Raw genomic sequence first — 24290 nt, 5'->3', positions numbered from 1 at the left:
CAAAGCAAATCATCCCCAAAGTTTCCCCAGCCCCCCTGTCGATTCTCAGCTTCCCGAGCCCCAAAGCAAATCATCCCCAAAGTTTCCCCAGCCCCCCTGTCGATTCCCAGCTTCCCCAGCCCCAAAGCAAATCATCCCCAAAGTTTCCTCAGCCCCCCTGTCGATTCTCAGCTTCCCCAGCCCCAAAGTTTCTCCAGCCCCTCTGCCGATTCTCAGCTTCCCCAGCTCCAAAGCAAATCATCCCCAAAGTTTCCCCAGCCTCCATGCCGTTTCTCAGCTTCCCAGCCCCCCTACCCAATTCATATACTTACAGTACACTGTGGATGTGGAATTGTGGGGAGGAGAGGAGAAATGCGCGAAGGAGAAAGGAGAGAGCTAGCCAAAAATACAAATATCTCCTTTGCTGCCACCGGCCAATCTGCACAAGGTCCTTTTCATTTCTTCTGGTGTAACTTCCGGTTTCGCAAAACAGGAAGTTACATTAGATGGGAACGACTCCGGGTGGCAGCAGAGGGAAAGCCTGAACGGGTCTCGGGGCCGAATCGGTGAGTCCGTTTTTTTTCTTAACAACGAACTGATTTAAATCGATTCATCTGATTCGAATTGGAAATTGGGCAGCACTAGGCTGGAGTGAGCTTGGACGGCAACTTCAGCAGTTGGAACCTAGGACAATACCAGGTGGACTTTAGTCTTTGGCCCAGAAATATAAAAGAAGAGACAAGTTAATGTAATCTTGTATTTCTAATGAGAATAACTAATGGGCAGACTGGATGGACCGTTCAGGTCTTTATCTGCCGTCATTTACTATGTTAAACCTCACTATATATTGAACCTTACCATAAGAGTAATATAGTATACAGTACTTGTAGAAACGTGATAACTGCAACAATCACGGCTTGATAGGCTACATTTAGATATATTATAACTTACAAACCAGAGAAGGACGTGCTTGACAAGTCATATCTACATTGAAGTCTGGCCAGTAACATCCTTATGTTCCAAGCTAGTGGATGCCCTCCCCAGCCCATCTTTGATTACAGCAAGCCATAATGTAAATATCAATTACATTTGGTCAATTGGTTAATTAACTAAGGGATCAGTTACTACTTCACATTGGTGACGTGTGCTAGATAACTTTGGTGCTCATTTTCAAAGCAGATTGACATTTCTTTAGACAATTTAGGACATTCATCTGCTAAAAATATATACATCTTGATTTTGAAAAGTCATCATCTGGACGTTTCACTTTTCAGTTTGTCCAAAAAGGGGGCATGTTTTGAGGAGGGCCCAAAAGTAGGATGTCCAACAGGGATTTTTGGATGGGAAGAAGTCCATGTCTTAAACCCCCCCAAAAAACAAACCCTTGTGGCTTCCTTTCCCTAAGGACTCCTGAGGAACTTATAGACTGCTGAAACACGGACCGTGTTGAGTCTTTAGTATATACTGCTTTAATTTTTTAAAGTAATTTTAATAAAGTGATGTTATTTTGTACTCCTGCGTTCATCCTGGCAATTTGTGGCTTTTCCACTCTTTGCGTTTTTGCCATGTCTAAAAAGGACATTTTTATCTAGACCTGTTTGTCACATCTAAGTTACAAAAAGGTGCTCTAATTGAGCATTGACCACTGGAGAAATTAAGGCACAACACCTAATTAATTCCCCAATGATTGCTGTCCCTTTTCAAGTTTCAAGTTTATTAGGTTTTATATACCGCCTATCAAGGTTATCTAAGCGGTTTTTTTACAATCAGGTACTCAAGCATTTTTCCCTCTCTGTCCCGGTGGCCTCACAATCTATCTAACGTACCTGGGGCTGTGGAGGATTAAGTGACTTGCCCAGGGTCACAAGGAGCAGCGCGGGGTTTGAACCCACAACCCCAGGGTGCTGAGGCTGTAGATCCAACCACTGCGCCACACACTCCTCTCCCCTGAAAGTAAAATTAGAAAGGAAAACCAGGCTGTATGTCAGCTACAGGTAGTATAGCCATTTTTGAATAAAGTAGTAAGTAGTTCAGAGGAGTAGCTGTGGATGGTGAACCAAGGGATCCAGGTTCAAGTATTAATTTTTTTTATTAGAAACATGACGGCAGATAAAGATTCAAATGGCCCATCTAGTCTGCCCATCCGCAATAACCATTATCTCATTATCTCTTTCTCTCTCTGAGAGATCACAGGTGCCTATCCCAGGCCCTCTTGAATTTAGATACAAGGTTTTTGTTGTTGTTGTTGGTTTTTTTTTTTAAATCTGAGCCTTTCAGAAACAGAAATACTTATTGTACCTAAATATATGAGACACCTCCAAGCCTGAAGGCTATTGAAGTGGTTATATTCAGGCACAGTAGGTATTTCTCAGGTCCTGGAGGGATCACATTTACCAGTTTTGAAAATGATGGCAGACGTTCATGTCCAGTGGCATAGTAAGGGGGGGGAGGCAGTCCACCCCAGGCGCTGTCATGGTATGGGCGCTAGCACCCCTCCTCTTCTCCACCCCCTGCCCCTTCCCTTTCCCCGTACCTCTGTTCGCCGCCGCGAGCAGCAACTTCAACGTGTTCCTTGCGATTGCATCAGCTCTCGAAGTGGTCGCGAGGAGCACGTTGAAGTTGTTGCTCATGCGGTGAACAGCTAGAGGTATGGGGAAAGGGAAGGGGGCGGCGCGCACACATGGCAGGGGAGGTCGGGGAAGGAGCAGGGGGTGGAGACGAGGGTGGGGGAGGGACGCCACTGCCCTCTTACTCTTATACTGTTCATGTCCATAGTTTTTGTCATTCAAAAGTTGAATGTTCACTGGAAAATGGCTGTTCACTGTGGACATTTTCAGTGCAATAACGTCCCTCTCCCAACCATAATTGAACAGGAAATCTAGATGTTTTTCCTGTTTGGTTATGGCTGTGAGATGGGGGATTCGCTATAAAATGCTGATTATCGGTGGCTGCCCAAAAAGTGGCGCTGATTGCATGTCAATCACGTGACAGCGCCGCATAGAGAACCGCACCTCTGGGAAAGGTAGGTGCCAGAAATGTAGGCCACGGGTTTCCAGGCCTACATTTCTGGCACCTATCCTTGTTGTGAGTTGTGCCTCCATAGGCTCTTTAGGCCGCCTATGCCACTTCTGGCATTAGCTACGCCCACCTAAGGAGGTATGATTTCCGTGCTGAATTTTTAGGCGCCAGACAACAAAAGGTAAAAAAAATAATTTGATTTTCTATTTTGTGATTACAATATGACAGATTTGAAATGTGTATCTTGCCAAAGCTGGTGTTAGACTGAGAGCGTGAGCTAGGACCTAACAGAGAGAGGAAAAGTCTTTTTTGTTTACACCACAGTGACGGCGTGGGATTGGAGGAGGCAAAGGGAGGTGGGGTGGGTGAAGAGGCTGCAAAATAAACTTGCCAGAACATTTGAAAAAGAAAAAATGCCGGATTGGGCAAGAAAAGTAAATCAAATCAAAAAATCGATTCAATGGGCCAAATCAAATTGAAAAATTCTTCCCTTAATTGAGCAGCACTACTGGGCCAGTGAGGCCAGAACGACCTGTAATCAGTCCTGCCCCACCTGCTAGATACCATGGGAAGCTCCAGTAGGTTTGTGGGGGGAGGGGGTCTTCACAGAGGTGTGAGTGCTGGTTTGGAAGCTGTGTTAGATTTGGATGGCCTGCTGAGGGGCATCTGTTTCCCTCATGTGATGGAGCACGCAGGGAAGGGGCAGGAGCTTCAGGCTCAGCTTTCTCCAAGTCCTCCAGGACTGGGGATCTGCAGGAGGTGCATCCTCAGGGGAAGAGACCCTTCCCAGGATCCTCCAAATCTGTATTGGCCAAGCACAGTCGCATTGGGGCTGTGGAGCCCAGGGGGGGTCATTCTGGGGTCAGATAGATCCCCAGTACAAGGCTTTACCCTGGATTTTGTGAGCCATGTGGAATGCTTATTTGAACTGCAGTGCTAGTTTCAGCTAGATGTTCTGAGGCTCGTTTGGTTAATAAATTGTTCTTGTTCACATTCATAATCTTGGCTAAACAAATATTCTGTCAAGTATCAAATTTTTACATTTAGTAGCCAATTTTGACAGCAACACTTAGTTTGTAGTATTATCCCAGGACAAGCAGGCAGCATATTCTTGACTGATGGGTGACGGCACCGACGGAGCCCCGGTACGGACAATTTTAGAGTGATTGCACTCTAAGAACTTTAGAAAGTTCTAGCTAGGCCGCACCGCGCGTGCGCGAGTGCCTTCCCGCCCGACAGAGGCGCGCGGTCCCCAGTTTTCTTAATTCCGCGGAGCTAAGAAGACGCGTGTTTCCAATGGCTGTTGGAAGTTTTTTTCTATTTCACTTGCCTTCCCGCTCGCGCGTATTTTTCTCTTCATATTTTATTTCTTTCATTCTTTTTTACCTTTTGTGTAAAAAAAAAAAAAAAAAATTCTTATTTTTCATTTTTTTTGTCGAATCTGACCCGGCGGGGCCTGTTGGCACCATCGAAGCCTCGGGCTTCGATTTTGCTACAGCAGTATTTCCCTTCATGCCCCCGTCACCGGGTTTCAAAAAGTGTCAGCGGTGTGCACGCCCTATCTCTCTTTCCGACCCACACAAGTGGTGCCTCCAGTGTCTGGGTCCGGACCATAGGGCTGAAACCTGCACCCGCTGTAGTTCTTTACAAAAAAGAACTTTAAAAAATCGACAAATTCAGCAGCGGATCCTTTTCGGTACCGCTATGGAAGTTGCACCGGTATCGACGTCGACGACTTCCTCCAAATCGACTCCGACTACCTCGGCACCGCCAGATCCATCATCGGTGTCGACTCCTGTAGGTAAGCCGGCTAAGAAGCCTTCCCCTACTGTTCTAGGCCAGCCAGTCGAGCATGCAGTGAGCCAAGTCCTGCAGACTGAGCACCGGCCCCGTAAACGCTCCGCTCCCATTGAAGTCTCGGCCTCTTCATCGGCATCGACTTCACCCGAGCGTCGAGCGGCACCGAAGGTACCGAGCAAGAAAAAACCGGTACCGGTGCCATCGGGACCAACGTTGGATGAGTGCATTGCCTCTATCCTCCAGGTCCAGCTTCAGCAGCAACTCCAACAGTTGCTCCCGGCTCTATTGTCTCCGAACCTTCCAGTGTCGGTACCGACTGAGCCTTCGGTGCCGTCTGTCAAACAGCCTCTGTTATTGGCATCGACTGTTTCGGCACCACATAAATCTTTGTCCATGCCTGTTCTGTCAGCAGAACCAAAACGGCGTGCTATTCCTACGGGGTCGGAACCGGTACCGTTCTCTGAACCCCGTACCGTTCTACATTCCCCTGGTACCGTCTCCACTCGGTCTGGTAAATCGGTACGCAAGGCTAAACATGCTGATACATCGACTCCACTTTCCCAGGGCCGTTTACAATCGGTACGGGACCCTGACTTGTGGGACGATTCGGATGATCCCCTCGGTACCGAGGAGGATTACACATCTGATGAGGAGGAACCATCGGTGCAGGATACTACTGCTAAGCCAGAGCACTCCTCCTTCACAAAATTTTTAAAGGAGATGTCAGACACCCTGTCTATTCCTTTAGAGTCTGACTCTAAAAAATCCAAGGCATTTTTGGATGCCTTGGATTTTGACCAACCTCCTAAAGAGTTTTTAAAGTTACCCCTCCATGACATCTTGAGGGAAACTTTTTATAAGAATCTTGAAACTCCTTTGACAATCCCAGGAGCCCCAAGAAAACTAGAATCTCTATATAAAGTGATTCCAATCCCTGGATTTGACAAACCCCAACTTCCCCATGAATCCCTGTTGGTAGAGTCAACCCTAAAGAAGACTGCAGGAGCCAGTATGTATGCCTCTGTCCCTCCTGGTAGGGAAGGAAAGGCCATGGACAAATTTGGAAAGCGTCTTTACCAAAATGCCATGCTGGCCAACCGTTCAAGTAATTACGCTTTCCACTTCTCGTTTTACCTGAAGCACCTCATTCAACAGGTGACCTCTTTTCAAAAGTATATTCCGGACCGTAAACTTCCTGCTTTTCAGCAATGTACCTCTAGTCTTCTGCAACTCAGGAAGTTTATGGTCCGTTCTATTTATGATACTTTTGAACTGACATCTCGTGCTACTGCTATCTCTGTAGCAATGAGAAGGTTGGCATGGCTGCGGGCCTCAGAATTGGACGTAAACCATCAGGACCGGCTGGCCAATGCGCCTTGCCTAGGGGATGAGCTGTTTGGGGAGTCCATGGATACCACCACACAAAAGCTCTCCGCCCATGAAACTAGGTGGGACACCTTGTTGAAAAACAAGAAGAAACCTCCTCCTCCTCGTCCATTCAGGCAACAATCTTCATATCAAAGGAGGTTTTCTGCTCGGCCGGCCCAGCCTCATCCTCCTCAACCTCGCAGACAGCGTCAGCAGCAGCAACAGGCTCGTCAACAACAGCAGCCTACTGTCAAACCGGCTACTCAACCTAAGTCGACACAGCCCTTTTGACTCCTTTCTCCAGAACATTGCCAGTCTTCCTCCCTCATGTCCTCTGCCTCAGCCCATAGGAGGTCGACTACAAGTTTTTCTATCTCGCTGGGAAGCAATCACCTCTGACCAGTGGGTACTTGCTATAATCGCCCACGGCTACTCTCTAAACTTTCAGACTCCTCCACCATTAAGTCTGCCAAAAGAGTCTGCTTCCAACAAGGCTCAGTCCCTCCTCCTCGCTCAGGAGGTTCAATCCCTCCTTCTTCTCAATGCCATCGAACCAGTTCCTCTGGACCAGCAAGGCCTAGGATTTTACTCCCGGTACTTTCTTGTACCCAAAAAGACCGGAGATCTCAGACCAATATTAGATCTCAGGGAGCTCAACAAATGTCTGGTCAAGGAGAAGTTCAAGATGTTATCTCTTGCCACCCTATATCCTCTTCTCTCTCAGGAAGACTGGCTATGTTCCCTCGATCTCAAGGAGGCGTATACTCACGTTCCAATTCATCTGATGTCCAGACAATATCTTCGCTTTCTTGTCAACCAACATCATTACCAATACAAGGTGCTACCCTTCGGCCTAGCCTCCTCACCCAGGGTATTCACCAAATGTCTGATTGTGGTCGCAGCTTATCTCCGCTCCCACAACTTTCAAGTCTTCCCTTACCTGGACGACTGGCTCATCAAGGCTCCTTCTCCTCAGTCCGTTCACAAAGCCACGGATCAGACCATTTACTTCCTTCGACTGTTGGGGTTCGAAATCAATCTACCCAAGTCGCACCTCATTCCAACTCAGCGACTTCAATTCATTGGAGCCATTCTGGATACTGTTCAGATGAGGGCTTTTCTTCCTCCAAACCGCCTTCACACCATCCTTCATCTCTGTCAGCAGGTGTTCCAACAACCTTCCATCTCTGCGAATCACATGATGGTGCTCTTGGGACACATGGCCTCCACAGTACATGTCACTCCCTTCGCACGTCTCCACCTGCGTACTCCTCAATGGACCCTAGCGACTCAGTGGTCACAAGCGACGGATCCTTGTTCACAACACATATCTGTGACCTCGTCTCTTCGACAGTCGCTTCTTTGGTGGTTGAAATCATCAAATCTATCCAGAGGTCTACTGTTCCATCTACCTCCTCATCAACTGGTCATTACCACGGATTCCTCCCCCTATGCATGGGGAGCTCACTTGAACGAGTTCCAAACTCAGGGATTTTGGACCACACAGGAAAAGAAACACCACATCAATTTCCTGGAACTCAGGGCGATGTTTTACGCCCTCAAAGCTTTCCAACATCTCCTGTTTCCTCAGGTTCTTCTCATTTGCACAGACAACCAAGTTGCAATGTACTATATCAACAAACAGGGAGGGACGGGATCCCATCCCTTATGTCAGGAAGCTCTAAGGATTTGGACCTGGGCGACTGCTCGTCACTTATTCCTGAAGGCAGTCCACATCCAAGGGGAACAGAATTGCTTAGCAGACAATCTCAGCAGAATTCTTCAACCTCACGAATGGACTCTCGACTCCTCGACTCTCCAGTCCATTTTCTCCCAATGGGGCACACCTCAAGTGGATCTTTTTGCAGCTCCCCACAACCATCAACTGCCCCTGTTTTGCTCCAGACTTTACTCTCCTCACCGTCTGGAACCCGATGCATTTCTCCTGGATTGGACCAATCTCTTCCTTTATGCATTCCCTCCTCTTCCGCTCATGCTGCGCACCTTATTCAAGCTCAAGAGGGAACAAGCCACCATGATTCTCATAGCTCCACGGTGGCCCAGACAGCATTGGTTTTCCCTTCTACTTCAACTCAGTTCCAGGGAACCCATACCTCTTCCTCTGTTTCCTTCACTGCTTACACAGAATCAGCAAACACTACTTCATCCCAACTTACAGTCTCTGCACCTGACAGCTTGGTATCTCTCGGGCTGACTCCAGCTCATGCTCTCCTGTCTCAGCCTGTCCGTTCTATTATTGATGCCTCCAGGAAGCCGTCTACTCTTCAATGTTACCAACAAAAGTGGTCTCGCTTTTCTTCCTGGTGCCTGTTACATCACCATAATCCCATATCTACAGCAGTGGGACTGGTGTTGGACTATTTATTGTCCTTATCTGACTCTGGTCTTAAATCCTCTTCGATAAGGGTCCACCTTAGTGCTATTGCAGCTTTTCATGAGCCGATTCATGGAAAACCCCTCTCAGCTCATCCCTTAGTTTCAAGGTTCATGAAGGGCCTTTTCAATGTGAAGCCACCTCTTAAGGCTCCTCCTGTTGTATGGGATCTTAATGTGGTTCTTTCTGCGTTAATGAAGCCTCCTTTCGAGCCTTTGGCCACAACGCATTTTAAATTTCTAACTTGGAAAGTGGTCTTTCTTATAGCTCTCACTTCTGCCAGGAGGGTCAGTGAGCTCCATGCACTGGTGGCTGATCCACCTTTCACTGTTTTTCACCATGATAAGGTCGTTCTCCGTACACATCCAAAATTCCTTCCTAAGGTTGTGTCTGAGTTTCATCTTAACCAATCCATCGTTCTACCTGTTTTTTTCCCAAAGCCTCATTCTAATCCAGGTGAACAGGCTTTGCATACCTTGGATTGTAAACGTGCTCTGGCTTACTATCTTGATCGCACCAAACCTCACAGATCAGCTCCTCAACTGTTTTTGTCCTTTGATCCTAACAAGTTGGGTCATCCTGTATCTAAACGCACCCTGTCTAATTGGCTTGCCGCTTGCGTTTCCTTCTGTTATGCTCAGTCGGGCCTGACACTGGAAGGTTCTGTCACAGGCCACAAGATTAGAGCTATGGCAGCGTCTGTAGCTTTCCTCCGTTCCACTCCTATTGAGGAAATCTGCAAGGCTGCTACTTGGTCCTCAGTTCATACTTTTACATCTCACTATTGTCTGGATGCATTCTCCAGACGGGATGGACACTTCGGCCAATCTGTTTTACAAAATTTGTTTTCCTAATGGCCAACCTTCCCTCCATCCCTCTTTTTGTTAGCTTGGAGGTCACCCATCAGTCAAGAATATGCTGCCTGCTTGTCCTGGGATAAAGCACAGTTACTTACCGTAACAGGTGTTATCCAGGGACAGCAGGCAGATATTCTTGCGTCCCACCCACCTCCCCGGGTTGGCTTCTTAGCTGGCTTATCCTAACTGGGGACCGCGCGCCTCTGTCGGGCGGGAAGGCACTCGCGCACGCGCGGTGCGGCCTAGCTAGAACTTTCTAAAGTTCTTAGAGTGCAATCACTCTAAAATTGTCCGTACCGGGGCTCCGTCGGTGCCGTCACCCATCAGTCAAGAATATCTGCCTGCTGTCCCTGGATAACACCTGTTACGGTAAGTAACTGTGCTTTTTAGTCTGTTTCCATACAGGATTACAGAAGTCAAGAGGTGGTATTGACGTTGGATCAAGGGGAAGACCCCACAGTATACCACCTGTTCAGGGCCTCTGCGCTTAATGCTCAGTTATGAACATTTCTTTGGCTCTTACCACGTTTTTTTCCCTCGCATTCAGACATCACTTAAGCTAGTCACTGACCACTGAGAGTCACCAGAGGGTCCCCTTTGAGTGGCTAAAGCTATGGCCAAGCTGTATCCGATAGCGCCAGATTTCCAGCAGCTGGTTTGTTCAGCCAAAAGTGGATTCACTGGTGGCAAAGGTCACTAAATGAACCTCCCTGTTTTGTGAAGGAGGGGTGGTTATAAAGGATCCTCAGGACTGCAAAGTGGACTGGCTCCTCAAACATCAGTTTGACGCTTTGGCTCTTTTGGCATGTTCTTGTCACACTCGCCTGTCTTGGGCCTTGGATGGGGAAGATCCCTGAATGCTCCTGTTTGGGGTGAATTATATTGCAGATGCTCTTTATGATCTTATTAGAATTATGTGCAAGGTCTCGGCCTATGCTATTGCCACCTGGCAGATGCTCTGGATCAAACGGTGGGCAGGAGATGCTACCTCTAATGCTATGCTAAGCAGACGTCACTTTCAGAGGTAGATGCTCTTTGGCAAGGACCTGGATAACCTGATGGCCAGTGTGATGGACCATCACCTCAAGTCCTTACCAGACAGCAGACTCTGGACAGCCCAGAGTTGGGAGGTGAGGGCAATTTTCAAGGCTCCTGAAGATTTTGTTTGTAATTGGGAGGCCAAATGATGCAAAGACCCTTTTAGGGATCATGTTGGAGGTTCAATGGAGGAAGAGACAGCAAGTTTTGGGCTCTCGTCCCTCACCAGCCACTATGACTCCAGACCAGGAGCCAGGCTCCCCCAGATAGGGGGCAGATTGTCAGCCTTTTGGTCGGTCTGGTCTCAGATTGGCACAGACCTCTGGGTTCTAGACGTAATCCGGGAGGGGTACAAAATCAAGTTCTGTGCCCCCTTGCCAGACCGCTTTGTAACTGACTAGCCGGCCGGAGAAAGCCATCAAAGTTCGGGCTACGATAAAGAAGCTGCTGGCTCTTCAGGCCATAGAGCCAATCCCATATGCAGACTTGGGCTCGGGCTGATACTCGTGCTGGTGTACTGAAAGAGTTCCTGTATTTTTCTCTATCTCTAGTAGATGGTAGGTTGTTCAGGCTGGTGCTCTGGTCCTTGCCCTAGCATCCAGCTCTGCTGCCTGAGGCTGCACTGCAAAGTTGAGCCTAATGGCTGCTCCCAGGTTACTTAACCCCAAATAACACATGGTCCAGCTTGGAGCCTTGTTCCGCTGCCCCAGTTGCACTCTTGGACATCCACTGGGTGAGATCTGTGACTTGGTCCTGCAAGACCCTGCTGGAGGGTGTGGTTCTCCATCCTCCTACCTCTCGTTGCTTGTACATCTTGTTTGGGTGTTTCTTCCTTGGGCTCCCCCTGCAGCTCCAAGGCACTTTGCAAAAGTGCCCATCCATGCCATCTACTATGTCATCATGCATCACAGGCAGTGAGTTTGATATTAAAAAGAATAGTAAAACCTTGGTTTGCGAGCATAATTTGTTCCAGAAGAATGTTTGTAATCCAAAGCACTCGTATATCAAAGCAGATTTCCCCATAGGAAATAATGGAAACTCAGACGATTCGTTCCACAACCCAAAAACCTTAATACAACATACTATACGTACTCGTATTGCAAGACTTTGCTTGTTTATGACGCCTGTATGACGCAGGACCTACTCTTACTGGAACATTGGTCCTCAACTTGGCCACTAAGTTTTAATGCCAAAAAGTGTAAGGTCATGCACCTTGGTAGCAGAAATCCATGCAGAACTTACACCCTAAATGGTGAGACCTTAACAAGAACTGCAGCAGAACGGGACTTGGGAGTGATCATTAGTGATGACATGAAGACTGCCAATCAAATGGAGAAAGCTTCATCCAAGGCTAGACAAACGATGGGTTGTATCCGAAGAATTTTTGTCAGCCGGAAGCCCGAAGTTATAATGTCATTGTACAGATCCATGGTGATACCTCATCTAGAATATTGTGTACAATTCTGGAGACCACATTATCAAAAAGATGTGCAGAGAATTGAGTCGGTTATAGTTTATTCAATTTTTGATTAAACGCCTTTTCGATACTACAAAGCGTTGTACAAAGTAAAAAGTATTAACATTTAACAAAAATGACAATTAAACATACTTTCCTATAGTAAACTACAAGACAACAGACCGTACAAATTGGGTAAATGTTGACCCGTAGGCCATAGAAACATAAGGAAAAGGGGGAAGAAATACACTTGTAATAGAAAAGTGAGGAACATATAAGGGAAAAACACTTAGGAACTGGGGAGCAGTGTAAAATTAATAGTTAAGGGAAAGAAGTTCAGTTAAAAGCATCGTTAAAAAGAAAGCACTTTAAATTGCTTTTAAAATTTTTTAGGTTTTTTTCCATTTTTATATACAAAGGGAGAGCGTTCCAGATTGTAGGGGCTGTAACAGAAAACGTGGAGGTGCGACGCGTGCCAATGATTTTTAAAGAGGGAATATTAAGGTTGTATTGAGAGATGGATCTTAAAGTTCTTGGGGGGTCGTATGGAATCAGAAGTCTATCTATGAAAGCTGGTGTGTTGGTCTGCGTTGTTTTAAATGCCAGAAGAGCGATTTTATAAGTTACCCTGTGTGAGACTGGCAACCAGTGGGCCTTTTGAAGCAAAGGGGTAACATGATCGTATTTTTTTGCTCCCGAGATTATTTTAATGGCCGTATTTTGAATAAGCTGCAAGCGTTTTAAATCTTTGTGAAAGATACCATTTAGTAGAGAGTTAGCGAATGGCCACCAGGATGGTCTCAGGACTTGGATCTCCCGTATGAGGAATGGCTGGGTAAGTTGCAGCTATACTCACTCGAGGAACATAGAGAGAGGGGAGACATGATTGAGATGTTCAAATATGTCACGGGCCGTATTGAAGTAGAAGAGGAAATTTTCTTTCTTAAAGGACCTACGGCGACAAGAGGACATCCGTTAAAACTCAGGGGTGGGAGATTTCATGGTGACACCAGGAAGTATTTCTTCAACGATAGGGTGGTTGATCATTGGAATGGTCTTCCACTGCAGGTAATTGAGGCCATCAGCGTGCTGGATTTTAAGAGAAAATGGGATAAGCATGTGAGATCACTTCAAGGAAGAAATTAGGGGGTGGGTCATTAGAGTGGGCAGACTTGTTGGGTAGTGGCCCTTTTCTGCCATCATCTTCTATGTTTCTATGTTTAGAACAGTCCCTACACTCCCACAGCGTCAGAGAGAAGAACCATCGGCTCAGATGTGATGATGTGACGCGTGTATACTGTATGTACTCGTATTGCAAGACTTTGCTCATTTAGAACAGTCACTACACTCTTGCAGCGACAGAGAGAGAAGAACCATTGGCTCAGTTGTGATGATGTGACGTGCGTATACTGTATGTACTCGTATTGCAAGACTTTGCTTGTATATCAAATTAAAATTTAATAAAATGTTTTGCTTGTCTTGCAAAACACTTGCAAAACAAGTTACTTGAAATCCAAGGTTTTACTTTATTTATCCAGTCACTGGTGGCAGCCACATAAATACTAGGTGTCATTTAAAGGGGTAATTCTTGTATCTAAACAGTTTATGGTCAAAATGATCTGTTTTAAAAAGAGGTTGGTATTTGGGACGTTTCACAGGTAGCACAATTTATGTGATGCTGTGTTCCAAGGCCAGCTCAAGGGGCTGTGGTGCCCTGATAACTTTTGCTTTGACACTCGCTCATCTTGGGAGCAGTCTTGTGGGATGATGCCCACAGATATTGGACATTCAAGGTAATCTTCTGTCAGAGGGTGAGGGGTGAGCCGAAACACCTTAAGAAAAACGTCTTATTTGATCATCTCGTATCTGCAACTATTTTTCTTGTTCTTACGAATTGTTCCCACTTAAGTTTTGTTAAATTTAATTTGCAACTGTGGATATATCTCTGCTCCCTTCCTTTCTGCCTAATTAATTTTGGGCGAGTCATTCAAATACAGAGTAGAAAAAATTCACAAAAAAATACAACTATTCCTTTACATTTACTATTGTTGAATGTAACTTGCTGTGAACTTTTGAGCTAAATCTAAAATCTCTTTATATCCTGGTAGTTTCAAATTAAGCAGTTCAATGAGGAATATTGAAACAATTCTTAAAGCTTTTAAAATAACCATTATAGCAATATTCTAGCTATTTGGAAAGTCTGAAAACTTGAGTCTTACTTATTTTGCTGTACTCGTCTGTGCGGTTGATGTAAGCCCTGTATACCTCTGTGCAATGTTTGCAGACTATTATGCTGTATGCTTTCTCAATAACGGTCTTCCTTAGTCATGCTGGTGGTCACGTTTTCACTGCATGCCCTGCTCATTAACTTGGGAAAAGGGCAGTGCTATAACTGTTCTGCTGCCCTTCAGTGGATTTTGTTTCTTGTGTAATATGAAACACAAGTTAACAGTTCTAGGATACTAACTTTAGAAATCTGATTTATTTATTGTTTTTACAGTTCTACAATCTTTTTCTGCTTAAATTAGATGAGGAATTTCACAAAACATCACTCGATCTTAGTAAATTCTATGCATTTTATCTACCTAAAGATATAGGGGATGTCTACCAGACTGATTTTTGATTCCATTGCCTCAGGTATGCTAAGGCCATACACTAATATGTATTTTCTCCATATGTTAAGGCCATTTTTAACTTGACTGTAAAATGGTCTTCCTCTTCTATTTGTTTTATTAATAGTGGTGCACTAATGTAACTATTAGCGTGAGGCAATTAAAAGAAAAAAATTAACGTAGAAACCCTTTCTGCCTTCTATTTAGGAGGCACTAAAGACTCCTGCATTAAGTTTCCATTATGCATTTATGGGCTGATTAGGAAGCCAGTCTCAGCAGCTGCCTAAAGAAATGGCTGAAAATTGCACAGACAGAATCATATCTGTCTTTAAAAAAACGGATGCCTTACCCCCGATTCTCTAATTAGCATCCATGTCATTGTCATTGGTTACAGAATCTCGCCTGCCTGATCGAGGGATCACTTGCCATCAGCTGATTGCGGAAAGGGAATCCCTGATCAGTTGAACCAGTTCAGCCGGCTCAGCTGATTTGGGGTGGGGGTGGGGAGAATACCCCTGGCATGATCAGCTGAGCTGGCTGCGGCAGGGGACCCACCCCCGAAATCAGCAGGAGAGATTTCCACTCCCTCCTGTCACTGGCCTGCAATCCCTTGACACCCTCCTTGAAGCACCATCAGCAGGAGGGATGCCCATTTCCTCCTGCCACCCCCCCCCTCCGCGAACACCCGACATCACCTAAACCTCATAGGAGGGGCATTACACTGGGCATGTCCTAAGACTCCAATTGGCCCAGGCTGCATTGGGAAGGATTTCTAAGGCTCTTCTTGGCCCAGGTGCCTGTGGCCCTTCTCATGACTGTGACTCACTGAAGGAAGTGCTGTGGCTCATTGGTTGAGCTGCTGCCTCTGCATCCAGAGGTTGTGAGATCAAATCGCGGTGCTGCTTCTTGTGACTCTGGGCAAGTCACTTAATCCTCCAGTGCCCAGCACTTTGAATGTAAGCTTTGAAATGCCAAAGCCACATAAAGGCAGTATACAAGTCCCCCATTCCCTTTTCCTCCAGTTTTTCCTTCTGTCTTGTTTTATTTTTATGTTTTTTTTAATCTGAATTTTGAGGCTTTCCAGTGCTCAAGAGGTCCACGATAGACACATTTCTAAAGTTAGTGGTTAATGGTAATCTGCAGCTAACAGGGCAACCCTTTGAGGGAACCTGTCTAGCCAGCCTGCATTAACAAGGAGCTAGGAGTTCATTCCCCTGGAAGCTAAGCTTGCCCCTGATTTAACAGGCACTTGAGCACAGGCTGTTTGGTCCCGCTTCAGTCCAGGAGGGCTTTGGCAGATGCTGGCTGTGTGCTCCTTTTCCCGTCATCATGCTTGGGTCTGAGGTCTGCCTGGCTTGGACCCGAATGGCAGCCTAAAGATCACAGCGTCCTGGACTGGTATATACTGTATATATGCATACTGTTTATTAATTTGGGTTAAAGTGTCTCCTATGCTCATCTTTTTTTGTGATTTTTAACTTCCACATTGACTGGATAAATTTACATCAGAGAGTGTTAGGGAGGTAAAATTCCTAGATGTAATAAATGACTGCTTCTTGGAGCAACTGGACCAGGAACTGAAAAGAAGGGGAGCTATTTTAAATACGAGGGCCATTCAAAAAGTATCAGACCTTTATTCATAAAAAATACTTGTATTCAGATACAACAATCTTGTACTAATCTCCTTCAAAGTAGTCCCCTTAGGCTGCCACAAGACTTCTTCCAATGGTTCTGCCACTGTCAGAAGCAACCCTGGAACGCCTCATTTGAGATTGCTCGCAACTGGTCCGTTGCATTCTGCATGATGTCTTCTCTTGACTGAAATCTGGTCCCGTTCAGGGGCATTTTCAGCTTGGGGAAAAGCCAGAAGTCACACAGAGCCATGTCGGGAGAGTAGGGAGCCTGAGGAATCGATTACAGGACAAAAGTGCGTGAGACAAACAAGTGCTGACAATTCAGCGCAAGACTTCAGTGCGCCACAGAAAAACCTTTTAAAGGGCTCTGACGGGGTGTGTGGGGGGAACCCTCCCACTCTACTTAATAAGGATTGTGCTGGTGTTGGGGGAAGTGTGGGGGGTGTAACACCCCACATTATACTGAAAACAACTTTTTCCCTAAAAAATAGGGAAAAAGTTAAGTTTCCAGTATAATGTGGGGTTACAAGCCCCCAAACCCCCCCCCAAAGCCAGCACAATCACTATTAAGTAAAGTGGGGGGGGGGGTTCCCCACAAACACCCCCTGTCGGAGCCCTTTAAAAGAAGGTTTTTCTGCGGCACGCTGAAGTCTTGCGCTGAATTGTCGGCGCGCGTCTGTCTCTCGCGCTTAAGACTATGAACCGAGGAATCACAGGTGTGTTATGGTTGGCCAGGAAACTTCGTATCAAATGTGAAGAATGGGCAGGTGCGTTATCATGATGGAACTGCCAATTGCCTACCATCCACAGGTCCAGCCGCAGTGTTACAAAGGTGACGCAGAACCTCTTGGTAGTACCCCTTGGTGATGGTTGTGCCATGTGGTATGTATTCATGATGAATCATGCCACTGGAGTCAAAGAAGACGATCAGCATGACTTTGACATTGCTGCGGACCTGCCTTGCTTTTTTTGGCCTCAGAGATGTTGAATGCTTCCATTGTGATGACATCAACTTGGTTTCTGGGTCTTACCCATAAACCCAGGACTCATCGCCAATGATCACTGTGCTGAGGAAGTTGGGATCATTGGTCACAGTCTCCAGCATGTCTTGTGAGATCTCCAAAACGGAGTTGCTTCTGCTTGATCGTTGCTGAAATTCTCCTGAAGCCCAAATCCTCAGTCAAAATGGAATGAATGGATTCAATGCTGATTCTTGCCTCGTCTGCAAGTTCTCTGATTGTGATTCGATGATCCTGCATAACCAGGGTCCTCACTTGGTCAATGACGATCTCATTTCTGGATGTTGAGGGACCTACCAGAACGTGCTTCACTCTCCACTGATGTGCGGCCATCTCTGAAGCAGTTGTACCACTCCATTATTTATGTGGTGCCCATTGCTTTGTCCCCGAAGGCATGTTGAGTCTTGCAGATCGTTTCCACTTGGGAATCGCCAGACTTTACACAAAATTTATTTTGTCAAAAATGAAAATCCGATGGTGCTCACTTACACTTCTTCACTCATCGTCGGTCTGCCAGCGACCGACTTCTGTAGGTGGGAAAAAATTAAAGCATGCGCCTACATATGTGCACAAACCACACCTCCCTAGCTTTATTTGTTTATGCAATAAAAATTAAGGTCTGATACTTTTTGAACGGCCCTCGTGTAGTCCTTAGTGCAATGCAGGACTTAATACAAGAGTTGGAAACAGCGATCCTAACATGACATATTTGAGGCACCTCGAGGGGCTTTTACCAGTGTGTAGTGTATCCAAACAGTATCTCCTTCCTGCTCTCCAGCCACATTTACCCCTCTACAAAGCCATGTCCAGCGTTCCCAGCATGCCACCAGTAGCTGACCCGAAAGCTTTCCCTGCAACATCAGAGCTGACAAGGGAAGGCTTCCAGATCAGCAATGTGCAGGAACTGCCACCCAGCAAAGAAAGCTAGTGTGACAGGAAGACAGAAAGGAAGCGGCCCACCTGGACAGCTCTGGTACAGTCTTGCGGAAAGGGTGCATAAAGTAGCTGGGCTACAGAAAGGAGAGAGGGAGTGAACATGTTGGGACAAGGAAGGGAGAGATAGGTGGCATGAACTTGGGAGCACATTGGTACATGGGAGGGGCATGAACTTAGGATGAAGAAAGGAGGGAGGGGCATAAACTTGGGACACAGAAGGGAGGGAGGGACATGAACTTGGGATACAGAAGGGAGAAAAGAAGGGGGCACGAACTTGGGACATAGGAGGGAGGGAAAGATGCTGAGGTGGGGGAGGGAATAGAAAGGAAGAATTGTTTGTCATGGGTGTGTGAGTGAGAGGGAATGAAAGATGGTGCACATGGGAAATGGAAGAAAGAGGAGAATTGGGCATACGAAGGGAGAGTAGTGAGGTAGAAGATGCACAGGGAAGAGAAAGTTGAGAGGGAGAAATGTTGGATACGGTGATGGAGAGGAAACAGTGGGACAGATTGAAAGGAATGCAAGAGGGAGGAATGTTGAACATGATGGTGGAAGGAATGGAGGGAGAGATGTGGCGGGGTGATAAAGAGGAGAAATGTTGGGCATGGGGCTGATGTGTAGGGACAAAAGATGCTGTACATGGTCCAAGGTATAAGAAAGGAAGAAATGTTAGATGTGGCAGTAGAGGGGGTGCGAAAGATGCACCCTAGAGGAGAGAGGAAGAATGTTGTGCAGGTGTGGGGAGGGGAAAAAGAGGGAAAATGATCCAGGATAGAAGGGTGTGAGAATGCTGTACAATGGGAGGGAGGGAAGAGAGAAATGCTAGACCATGGGAGAAGGAACCAATGGACAGCAACCGCTTGAAGAATTTTCAGAAGACAGGAAAGCAGAAAAAAGAGAAACTGGAACCAACTTGATGGAAAAATAAATCTCCAGACAACAAAGGTGAAAAAGGGACTTTAAAACTATTAGTTTTGGGAAATGTATTTCCAGTGCAATACGTCTTAAGTTCAATTTGGAAGTAGGGCGCTAATGGCCCAAAGTTGACAGTGCAAAAATTTCCATTCTCGAAAAGTACATCCAAAATATATATATATATTTTTTTCCGAAAATCGTATTTTTTGATTATGCTCCTTCATGTTAAAATTTTCTGCCCAATGTCTGGCGGTGGCCAAAAAAACAAACAGGATACTTGAAATTATTAGGAAAGAGATGGAAAATAAGAGCAAGACATGGTGCGACTTTACCTTGAGTGTTGTTTTCAGTTCTGGCCGTTATATCTCAAAGATGTAGTGAAATTTGAAATTTGACAAGAGTGACCAAATGATACCGAGGGGGGTGGAATACATGTCGTATGAGGAAAGGCTAAAGAGGTTAGGGCTCTTTAGCTTGAAATGAGATGATTGAGGTCTACAAAATCTTAAGTGCTGTAGAAAAGGTAAAAGTGAATCAAATTTTCACTCTTTCAAGTACTAATACCAGGGAGACACTCAATGAAGTTAACATGGAAATACTTTTTTAAAAGAACTAGGAGGAAATATTTTTTTTCACTCAATGACTTTCTGAGTTCTGGAACTCATTGACAGAGGATGTGGAGACAGGGGTTAGCCTAGTTAGATTTAAAGTTTTGGACAAGTTTCTGGAAGAAAAGTCCATAGTCTTCTATTGAGATAGAGGGGATGCTAATGCTTGCCCTGGATTGTTAGCATGGAATGTTGATACTATTTGGATTTCTGCCAGGTACTTGTGACCTGGATTGGCCACTGCTGGACATAGGATACTGGACTAGTTGGCCATTTGTCCGACTACTAAATTTTTAAAGCATTAGTGTCGGTGCTGGTTTTACAGAAAACTTACATATTTTTCATAGTAAACTGTTATCTTTTATGGTTTTATAACAAGTACAAATCTAGGCAAAATATTTGCCTCTGGTTTAGTGTTATCTTAGCAGTAAGTCAGTCTGAATTATGAAGCACTGAGGTGTAGAAAATTGTCATGGTTGCTCTTTTAATTGACTATATATAGTATAGTTTGTGAAATAGTCTCTCAGCAGATGACTGTTTTAGAGATTTTGTTTGACTATCTCTACATTTACTTTTCAAGGTACACCCAGTTTTGCTCCCGCTTGAAGGGCATTGAAGAAAATGAAAGTGGTCTTGACAAGTTTTCAAGAAGTTACGAGTCCTTTGGTGTCAACAGGCAGGCAGATGGTGGGCTTTACTGCAGAGAATGGGCTCCAGGAGCTGAAGCGGTCTTCCTCACGGGTGATTTCAGTGAGTACTATGTCTATCACTAATCTGTAAGAAATGGGAATTTTAATTTAAACCCATATTATAAATATGGTTGATGGGAAGAAGTCTGCTACAGTCAGAAAGCTTATCCACACCACAAAATAACAAGAGGTAGAGGAAAAATGCCTCACTTATGTGACAGCGATAAGAGATCAAACAGTCCACTCATTGTCTTAACCACAGTCATAGGCTTTAAAAAAACTCCAACCTCAAAACAATCACATTTGCAGTGTAGGCAAAGCATCTGGCAATGTGTCGTATTGGTGCACTAATATAGTTGAAAAAAAACTTACTTGGTGTGAGACAGCAGACTGTCTAAGTCGTCCCAACATAACCCAACAAGGATCCTCTGGCTGCTTTAGGGGAATATCACATCAATCTGTGCACTGCTTCCAGAAAAATAGCACCTAACTTAAAAAGACGTGGAAAGTTTTGATTCCAGTCCTATTACTGACGCTGCTTCCGGTGCTCAAACCCCTGTCCCGACCTCTAAAATTAGAAAAATGAAAACTATTCTACCCTTGAGTCAGGGTTAGTTTTGAAAGAAAATTGTAAGTTTTACTGGTGTTTGGTAAATTTATTTCTAGTGCAATAAATGCATTATTATGGATAGTAGGATATTCTTCGCATGCTTGTGAGCCATGCAGAAGGAATCCCCTCCAGGTTTAATGCCTCCTCCTCCAGAGGGTTCTGCTGCTCCCTTCAGTTTTTCCTTCTGGAAGGTGTCTCTCTGATCTGCTCTGTATATTTCTTTATTATTTATGGTGTTTTTTTTTCACAGTGTTTGTGGATTTCAGTGCACCAGAGCTCCCTAGTGTGGGAGTAAACTCTGCCTGCATGGAGAAGAAGCAGTCTTAGGTCTGTAGCTGACATATTATTCCCTTGGAGACCTGTTTGGCAAGCCTGCAGAAACTTTGTGGAGCTCAGGGTCTGTATCCCTAGTAGGCTAGCTCGTCTACTGAATCGCAGGGACTTGAGCGCAGGCTGTTAAGGCACCTGCAAGGGGCTCTTCAGGGTGCTGGCTGCGATTTCGCAAACCCGCCTCCCCCACATGTGTGTGGTTCTGTGGGGGATGAGTATAAGTTTGACTTCGGCACGAAGATCTCAGCGTTTAGAGGACTGACTGACTGAGACGCTCATTGTTCTCCCAGATCAAGCTGCTACTTAGAGCTGAGGTGGGCTGCAGTACCTTTACTGCTTTTGTCACAGTGAGGAAGGCTATTACAGCCTACAGACAAAATCGGAGTGGGGGGTGTCTGAAAGAGCTGTTTTTAAAGGTTTCTGCCATTTTCTTGAGGGTCCCCCTCTAAAATCCTGTTTTCAGAATTTTTTTTTGTTTTTAGTTAAGGTGGTTTTGAGCCTTTTTTGGCCCCAAAATGCTGCAGAAGCCATCATGGATTTCCCAATTTTTATTTTTTTCAAAGTTCTCCAGATCCTTCAAAACTCCTCACTGTGCCTTAAATCTGGCAGGAATGGAGTCCTCAGGCTTTTGGGCATGTCTGCTAGGAGAAAATCTCTTCCAGAGCCTCAGAACAGTGACAGCGTAGAAGTGTAGAATCCATGGAGCCCAAAAGACATAACTTTTTTTTTTTTTTTTAATATTTTTTATTATTTTAACACAAAACATTCAGAAACATAGCCCAAAAAAAAAACAAGTGATAAGAAAGTCTAGTGCGTTGTTCTTCGCACAGACCATACAGACTCAAAAACAGACCACTATTACCAACCCACCCCCAGCACTCCAGTGTCAAAAGTTCAGGAGAGCACTTTGGGCTGTATGGGATAAGTTGTTCCAAACAGGCGCCCAAATAGCCCAAAATTTTCTCCAACGCCTAGGACCACCATTTTTCACATTCAAATATTCATATATTAAAAAAAGATACACCTCATTTCTCCACATGGTAACAGTAGGAACTTTAGCCTGTCTCCACAATAAAAGAATACATTTCCTAGCCAACAAGGAAGCTTTTTGTAACAGTTGAGAATGACCCCTAGACAGTCCCAAAGAGGAAAATTGTGAAAAAAGCATAACATCCGCCTGCAGAGGAATTCTGCGTTATAATATCGTCTGCAGATAGAGACGACAAAAGACCAAAAGGCTTACACTCGGTCACAGGACTAGAACATATGGAACAAACCAGCTGGTGTGGACTGGCACTTTGGGCAAAAGGCATGAGAAGCAAATCCAGCCATATATGCCTTTATAAGGGTAAATATAGAGCCGTAATAAAAACTTGTACTGTTGTTCTTGCAAAGCAATTGAACGAGACGATCGCAAAAGACGTTTCATTAGAAGACGCAAACCATCCCCACTTATCTGTTTAGAAGTGGCAAGATCTTGGTTCCACACAACTGCCACAGCATCGTAGTCCCAGGGCACACGAAAACTGCCCAAGCTAACTTGGTGAAAGGAAAGGCTGGTCCGGGATTGTCGAGATAGTGTCAAGGTTTCCCAGATCATATCCACCATACTTGGCTTGGAAAATTAATACTTGAGGCCACTTCCTATTTTGACTTTAGAAAATCACTAAAAACATGCTTGTTTGACATGTTTTTCTCTTAGTCATGTTACTGCCAAATCTATCATGAATTCTTAACAGCTTTTTACATCCTAATTGTGCTATTGTCTTAACTTTTATTGATTTTTACTGGTTGTTTCTATTTTGTATTTAGACATTGACTGCTTATTCTGTATTTTAGATATTGACTGTATATATTTTTTGTTGTGAACCGCTTCGAACTTCTGGTATAGTGGTATACAAGAAATAAATTATTATTATTCATTTAAGGTGGTGGAGTCCAGGGAGTGTAGATATTGAGAAATTTAACCATAACACAACCAATCTCTGGCTAGCAAAGTACCTCGAGCCTGAAGATCTTGAAAAGAAAGAGGAAATCCATGCTCATTCACCACGTCCTGCCCAGCGGAGCAAATAGAAACTTGGAGGTGTCCGGGTCCAAATCACGATTCTCCCATAAGGGCAGTAAAATAGTGGATGTAAAAGGCAACTGCATACGTTTACACAACCATTGCCAACACTGTCTCATAGATTTCAACAGAGGATGGGAGCGAATAGGGAAAATCCGATGAGGTCTTTTTGCATGAAGATAGTATAACAAATGCGTCGGTGCCATCAGCTGTTCCAAAGTCACTGGCGTTTAATACTGAGTAGACTTTATCCAATCAACTAAGTGTCGAAGGAGACAAGCTATATTATATCTGCGCAAAGCAAGGCCACCTCGCCCCACTGGCAAGGAGAGCTGCACAAGAGTCAGTCAGGGTTTCTTATTGTTCCAAAGAAATTTGCACAAGATTTTCTGATAGAGACCGAGATCCCTATTAGTCACATACCTAGGAAAGATTTGCATTACATAAATCCACTTAGGAAGCAGAACCATTTTAAACAATGCAAAGGTGGAGTTACTTAAAGGGATCTTGATCTTTTTAGGAGGTCTGGCAGTGAGCAGCGGGCTCTGCAGGGGAGCAAACGGGATACTTGAAATTATTAGGAAAGAAATGGAAAATAAGAGCAAGACTATTATATTGCTGCTATCTCGCCCCATGGTGCGACTTTACCTTGAGTGCTTGAGTGTTGCATTCAGTTCTGTCCCAATTACAAAGGCTGGCCAGGATCCCGTGGACAGTTCTGACAGGGACTCTGAAGACAAGGGGCCAGACTGTATGGCCTTGCTCTTGCAAAGCGAGTCTTCCCTGCTGGGAGAAAGGATCACTAATTGGGCAAGTACGCAAAAAACTGCGGTGGCTCTTGACTCAAGAGGAAGACCCCACAGTAAGCCGGCTCTTGAAGGCTGCGGGGCTGAGCTCATTACTGACTCTCTATGATAGTTACAATTGGACCCCCCCCAGCAGACACCATCTGCTCAAT

At 45.1% G+C, this 24290-nt stretch overlaps 1 protein-coding gene across 1 annotated transcript in view; it reads left to right on the top strand.

The window, feature by feature from the left end:
* GBE1 (1,4-alpha-glucan branching enzyme 1) overlaps window positions 1-24290 on the top strand; it is a 130121-nt gene that overhangs the window by 3043 nt on the left and 102788 nt on the right. Inside the window, exon 2 of the mRNA XM_033932016.1 lies at window positions 20216-20385. Within this exon, the coding sequence (XP_033787907.1) occupies window positions 20216-20385 (170 nt within the window). The remainder of the gene's footprint in view (window positions 1-20215; window positions 20386-24290) is intronic.

Source organism: Geotrypetes seraphini, chromosome 2, assembly GCF_902459505.1.
Source record: "Geotrypetes seraphini chromosome 2, aGeoSer1.1, whole genome shotgun sequence".
In the NCBI taxonomy this organism is placed as follows: Eukaryota; Metazoa; Chordata; class Amphibia; order Gymnophiona; family Dermophiidae; genus Geotrypetes; species Geotrypetes seraphini.
The sequence above is the reverse complement of the archived record's forward strand: the minus strand, read 5'-3'. Positions and strand labels throughout refer to the sequence as shown.